The sequence below is a fragment of the Hoplias malabaricus genome, chromosome 15 (genome assembly GCF_029633855.1).
Source record: "Hoplias malabaricus isolate fHopMal1 chromosome 15, fHopMal1.hap1, whole genome shotgun sequence".
Taxonomy (NCBI): Eukaryota; Metazoa; Chordata; class Actinopteri; order Characiformes; family Erythrinidae; genus Hoplias; species Hoplias malabaricus.
Window position 1 is genome coordinate 13,852,521 of NC_089814.1, and position 7,143 is coordinate 13,859,663.

Here is a 7,143-nt window from a genome sequence, read left to right on the forward strand (position 1 = left end):
AAATAATTCAAAAGTCATTTGCTACAAAGACAACATTTTAAATGTTCATGTGTGTGGTTTTTTCCCATAATGCAACATTTGCTTCCAATGAGTTGCAGGTCAGGACTAGTTTAGCATTGTGACTATTTTAATAAGGAGTTGTAATTTATGCCAAATGTTTATGTTTGTTATATATCAATAAAACTTGGTCTTCTCCCCGAAAATAATTGTCCTGACTATATCACACTGTACCAAAACCAGTTTATATGTACTGTATTGACAAATGTATAGGGAGACCTACACATTACATATTTATGATATCCCGTTCTAAATCCATTGGCATTAATGTACAGTTTTATGCAATTTTTCATACTATTGTTAATATCAGAGGAGGTTTAGAACTCATTTAAGCTCAGTTTATCTTAAATCAGCTTGAGCTTGAGGCCGCAGCATATCTGGATCCTGTTTATATGTGTTTTTGTTGTTGTTGTTGTTTTAGAGTTTTAACTTGCCCTGTGATGGACCGGTGCCTCATCCAGGGTGTGTTCCTGCATTGTGCTCAGTGATTCCAGGTACCCTGAACTGGATAAGCAATTACAGACAATGAATGAATTAATTATTTAATTAATCAATTAATTAATGAGATTTATTTTGCGATTGGGGATACCACCATGAACTGTTTTCACAGAGAGTGTTTTTGGAAGTTCATGCAGCGATTTGGGCACCTGTTTTTGATGTGGCCAGAAGATCAGCTGGTAGTGTCGCACAGCTCCAGGGACCTGGAGGTTGTGGGTTCAAGTCCTACTCCGGGTGATTGTCTGTGAGGAGTTTGATGTGTTCTCCCCGCATTGGTTTCCTCCGGGTGCTCCGGTATCCTCCCATGGTCCAAAACTAGAGGATTTGGCAAATTTTTATGGGTGCAACCCACATACTCAGCACTACAGCTCATCCCACAAATTCATGTTCCTTACAAATGTGGCACCATTTAAAAGGGAAATCAGCTGGCTTTTCAATGGTAAGATTTATTTCAATGGTAAGATTTATTGCAAAGAAGCATTGTTACAACAAATAAATAATCTATCAAACACAAATTTCCTTAATTTTGTGCTATATAAAATTGAGGTTATTTCAGACAAAGGAGGATTTATCAGCTTTTAGGGCATAGGGTGTCCTAACATTTTCCTCACAGGAAATGTACATTTTTGTTCATTACATTTTACAACTTATGATTATTTCAGTTTTATTTAACTTAAGTTTATTCAGTTTTCTTTGTTTAGTTATATAAGCTCCATCTTCAAATAAAGCTCAAATGGTTTTTTACTATAATGTTATGTTTACAAATGTGAATCTTGAATTGAAAACAGAGAAACATTAAAGCAAATGGACAGTGGAGCAGTGGAACTGTGTTCTCTGGACTGCAGTAGTTCCATCCAATACCTTTGTTATGAGCTGGAGTGGCATTTATGATACAAACATAGACATCCAACATATGTATCTGACCTGACTAATGTTCTTGTGGCTGAAGACCAAACAAATCATCACAGATATATATTCATGTTATGTATTTACATGTCTTTTTACTTGTTTCAGTCACATTCTTTTGCTATCTCACTGCACCAGCATCAGATTTCCTCATGTGTCTTGGATTACTGCCAGGCCTCATTGATTATTATAAAGCAAGCTACCACAGTTTTACTAAAAGTGGGGAAAAAAAATTGAAAGTGAAAGAGGAATAGCCTAAATAAATTAATCACGTTCATTTCCTTATAAGGTGTTACGAGCTGCATCAGGCTTAAAAATTTGATTTCTAGATTGTAGATTTAGTTGGTGCCAATAGTAGATAATAACTATTCAGGTTCAATATATTTTGTTGCCTGAGAAAGACAAACAGTCCAAGAAATTAAAATTTAACCCATAAGAGCCCAGACTCAATTCACCATAAAGCCAAATTATGAGAAATATAGAACAGACCTAAGAAAAACTTTTCACATTTCGTGCTGTATTCTGTCATTTTTGGGGGGGGGTAAAAATCCCAATGAAACATACACATCACAAAAATGTTTGTATGTAACATAGGACAAGTTACTAAAGCATTTAAATTGTCAACAAAAGTTTGAACTTACATGTTAAAAAACTAAAATATGTTTTTAAATAAACATATATGAGGTATATGTACTCTATGTACTCACCAGGCACACCATCATCCTGTAAACGAAGTCAGACTTCAACAAATTCAGAAACTGCTATGTGACCGCATCCAGGATGTTCAGAAAATGTCACTTAGGGACTTAATGATTTAAGGTGAAAGATAAAGCTGTGTATGTAATTTTCCAGACTTTATAAACGGTTTGTGACACATGCCAAAATGGGCTACTATGGATTACGGTGTCTTAATAAGTGTAGGATTAGTGGTCAAATAAATGACGAGTCTTCAGTCTGCGTTTGAGACCAGTGAGGGGCTCGACAGTTTGAACAGTCAGTGGAAGTTCATTCCGTTATGTGGGAGTCAGGGCGACAGAGAAGAAACCTGATGCCAAAGTGACTTGAAGAGTGATGCCGAGCTGTAATTGAGGGACAAAGCATTCAAGGAACTTATATTTTAACCATGGCCATCATGTATACATTTTCAGGATTTGAGAACTTATAATGTGATGTTTCAATGTGGGTTTAACAAGCTGAGATGCAGATTTAAAAATTGGCATTTGTATACAATAACCAAACATGATGTGTGATTTTTAAGAATTATCACATTAGAGGGAGCAATGTTATACTTAATATCTGGAAGTCCAATATTAACCACTCTTTAAAAGATATAATGTTGTTTTTGAAAAGCCACATTTTCAAATAACTATGTGTAAGGAATCTAAAGGTAAAGTTTGAGACCTTTTCTTGTTATTATTGATGTTTATGTTCAAATATCAAGAAAAACAAATACATTTAACTGAATGTTAGTGAAATGTATTTGTAGCTTCCATGGGGTTTTACTAATCAAGCCACTTTAATGTGCCTTTGCTGCCACCTGGTGTTAAAAATACATATTTATTGCACTATGAAGGAGAAGTATTCAAATGTATTCAACTTGAATTAATTCAGTGTAATATATGGAAAATGCAGCAGATGGCGCTGTAAGAACATTAAATTAGGAGAGTGGTGCACACAGATCTGTGTCAGAGAAAGATTATATTTGAATACTTTTCGGCAAAATAACGGTTTTACTATTTAAATGAGTAGGGCTGGATATCCCAAGGTGTTGTAATATTAGGATCCAACAAAAATTACATTAAGTACTCTCATTGATTTTAGGACGATCTTAATCTCAACACTACAAAGCTTTCAGGAACCTGGGCGCAAATCCACAGAAGGAAAAGTGCATAGGAATTTAACACAGCATTTATTTAACCAGATGGGATTAAAATGTTGCATATGTCTACACATATGTTACTATTTGGCATCTAATTGATTAACGTATGTCTGGTGCATTTGCTCAAAATATGGTAAAGGACAAGGCCTAAGTAAAAAGAAAAAGAAAATGCAAGGAACAATGTTCTTTTAAATAGTGCAACCCAAGCTTCTATTGAAGCAAGTAAGTTTATTACAAACACCATTTACAGAAAAGTTGGGACCCTGTGCCAAATGTAAAAAAAAATAGAGTTCAATGATGTGCAAATCACAAATAACTTATATTCATTTGAAAATAGTACAAAGACAATATTTCAAATGCTGAAACTGAGATGAAAGTTTATTGCTTTTTGAGATTGATTCAAGAAACACATACCAAAAAAGTTGGCACTGGGTAAACTGGTAATGTTGTGTAATGCAAACAAACAAATAAACAAACAAGGTTAACTGGCAACAAGTAGGTGACATGACTGGGTTTAAAAAGAGCATCTTTCTGAAATAAAGATGGGGAGGTGTTCACTACACTGTCACTCTGTGACATGTGGCTAAATATTTCACAATCAACAGCAAAATAAGTAAATAAACAAATAATAATAATAATAATAATAACAATGATTAAATTACAGTATAAATTGTACTGTTTGTTTTGTATAAGCTTCTTCAAGTTTCAGTTTATTGACTTGTATTTCACGATTTATTACTTCTGTAACAATTTTTTAAATTCACTAATTAAAATTTAAATGGAGTCAACTTTTTACTAAATATAAATCTCCAAATATGGTTCCTTATAGCCTGACCACTCATACCATAAATAATAGGATTTAATAAAGGTGGACAAATCATAAAATACAGAGACATGAATGTGCGGAAGTCATAGGGTAAGTAGCTGATATTGAACCTGCTTTGTACTATCTCAAAAAATACCCCAGTAAAATAATTCAAAATGGCAAGAAGGTGAGGTGTACAGGTTTGAATTGCTCGTGTTTGGGATTCTTTGGAATGTAGGCAAACTCGCAGAATTTGTGCATAAAAGAACAGAATCATGAGGATCTGTGGAAATATAAAAACAGCCATCAATAAAAGCCCAACTAAGCTATTAATTATGATGTCTTCTACAGAGCAGGAGAGTTTAACAAGTTCAAAATTGACACAGTGTGTCTTGCTTATAACTGTACTGCAGAAGGTTAGGCGTATGGTTAAGGATTCAAATAGCAAAAAAGTAGTCAGAGGATAAATCCATATAAACCCAAGAAAAATTAGAAGCTTTCTCTGAGACATCAGGCTGTGATAGTGCAGGGGGTGGCAAATGGCAATGTATCGGTCATAGCCCATAAAGGCCAGTATAGTCAATTCAATAATATTGTATGTGTGTAAGCAGTATATCTGTATCAGACAATTTGACAGGGATATTGTATGCAGCTGACTTAAGAGGTTAAATAAAAGATGAGGGATCAGACTTGTGCTGCCATAGATGCCATTACATGACAAATTACATACAAAGATATACATGGGGTCATGCAGTGTCCTCTCACTGTAAATTACAGCAATCAGAAATGAGTTCAGTACAACAATTGCAGCATAAAGCACAAAGAAAACAATGAAGTACAAATGCTTCTGCTGGTCCATAATAACGTAGCCATCCAGAATGAATGTGGTAACCTCTGATATGTTTTCCATAATACCTTGTAGTTTTCTAAAAAAAACAGGAAATATGTACATTATACTGCAAGTTCTTTACTTTTACAGACTGAATATGTCCAACTATATTATCTCTAAAGGAACAAAGTCTTGCATCTCCATTTTTGACATAAAAGTTTAAAACACTACCAGATCTTTACACGGTGCATAGACCAACATTTTAATAAACTTTTTTTTCATTCTGTATGTTTACATTTTTGTAAATACAAGGTTTTGTTAATTTCTACTTTTGTAACTGTGATATATTGTCACAACATCAACACCTGGTGACCTGTTTGAGCTTTGTCATTTGTATTTATGCTCTTTCATTACAACCACTAGCCATTCTGGTCACTCTAAGTAATGTTAATATATCTGACACTGGGGAACTAATTAATGCAGTTGTTAATAATGAACTTATATTCTAAATATAAGTATAAGTATATTTAGAAGCATAATTCTAAATATCACTGTTGAATTAGAATTTAAATAAGATCTAATTGTTATATTCATTTCCAATATATTAAAATGTGTGCTAGATATTTGCCACTTTTAAACGTGTACACAGTATATTTAATACTGTTTAAAAATAACAATTAGTTCATAGAAGTAAAATGATTATTAATTTAAAATATGTAATGTAATATAATGTAAAAATTGTTAAGGCATCATTTCAAAGGCACCTAATATATTTCACAAAAGAGAGACTACTCCACACAGCTGTTGTTGATACCTGAGAAAGGGTAGTTCAAATGAACTGGTTTGCTATCAACTTTTCTACTATAGCTCAGAGAAGTAGGAGGTTCTTGTGACATACCAAGCATCCCGTGTTTTCTTGAGATCCAGCTGTGATCTTTTAATTGTATATTGCATATATTCACCCTCAAAAATATATTTGACCATTTTTAAACTGAAATTCCAAAAAAGATCTGCGACAGATTTTCCCATTCCTGCATTAGGATTTTAGCTGCTATACAACTCAGTGTCTCTCTGTGTGTGTTTTTTTTTTCCATAACGCAACAGTTGCTTTCAATGGGTTGCAGGTCAGGACTAGTTTAGTATTGTGACTATTTTAATAAGGAATTGTAATTGTGGTTTAGAACTCATTTAAGCTCAGTTTATCTTAAATCAGCTTGAGCTTGAGGCCGCAGCATATCCGGATCCTGTTTATATGTGTTTTTGTTGTTGTTGTTGTTGTTTTAGAGTTTTAACTTGCCCTGTGATGGACTGGTGCCCCATCCAGGGTGTGTTACTGCATTGTGCTCAGTGATTCCAGGTACCCTGAACTAGATAAGCAATTATGAATGAATGAATGAATGAATGAATGAATGAATGAATGAATGAATGAATTAGATTTATTTTGCGATTGGGGATACCACCATGAACTGTCTTCACAGAGAGCATTTTTGGAAGATTATGCAGTGATTTGGGCATCTGTTTTTGATGTGGCCAGAAGATCAGCAGGTAGTGTCGCAGTCACACAACTCCAGGGACCTGGAGTTTGTGGGTTCAAGTCCTGCTGCGGGTGACTGTCTGTGAGGAGTTTGGTGTGTTCTCCCCGCGTGGGTTACCTCTGGGTGCTCCGGTTTCCTCCCACGGTCCAAAAAGAGAGGATTTAGCCAATTTTTTATGGGCGCAACCCACATACTCAGCACTACAGCTTATCCCACGAATTCATGTTCCTTACAAATGTGGCACCATTTAAAAGGGAAATCAACTGGCTTTCCAATGGTATAAGATTTATTGCCAACAAGCATTGTTACAACAATTAAATAATCTACCAAACACGAATTTCCTTAGGTTTTGTGCTATATATAATTGATGTTATTTCAGATACAGGAGGATTTACCAGCTTTTAGGGCATAGGGTGTCCTAACATTTTACTTAAAAAGAAATGTACATTTTTGTTCATTACATTTTACAACTGATGTTTATTAGTAATTTCTTTAGTTTTCATTGTTTAATTAAATAAGCTCCATCTCTCAGTACTGTTCAAATAGAGCTCAAATGGTTCTTTACTTTAATGTTATGTTTACAAATGTGAATCTTGAATTGTTTCATTATTTGCCTGTGCAGTCTTTCACAGGG

The 7,143-nt window shown here is 34.4% G+C and overlaps 1 protein-coding gene across 1 annotated transcript; it reads right to left on the minus strand.

Moving 5' to 3' along the window:
• Positions 1-4,107: 4,107 nt before the first annotated feature.
• LOC136668739 (olfactory receptor 1496-like) lies at positions 4,108-5,055 on the minus strand. Its single transcript, XM_066646422.1, has one exon. The coding sequence runs from the start codon at positions 5,053-5,055 to the stop codon at positions 4,108-4,110; it is 948 nt and encodes a 315-aa protein (XP_066502519.1).
• Positions 5,056-7,143: the final 2,088 nt, after the last annotated feature.

Excerpts from the sequence above, each read along its gene's own strand:
- LOC136668739 (XM_066646422.1), bottom strand. The coding sequence starts at position 5,055 with ATGGAAAACATATCAGAGGTTACCACATTCATTCTGGATGGCTACGTT.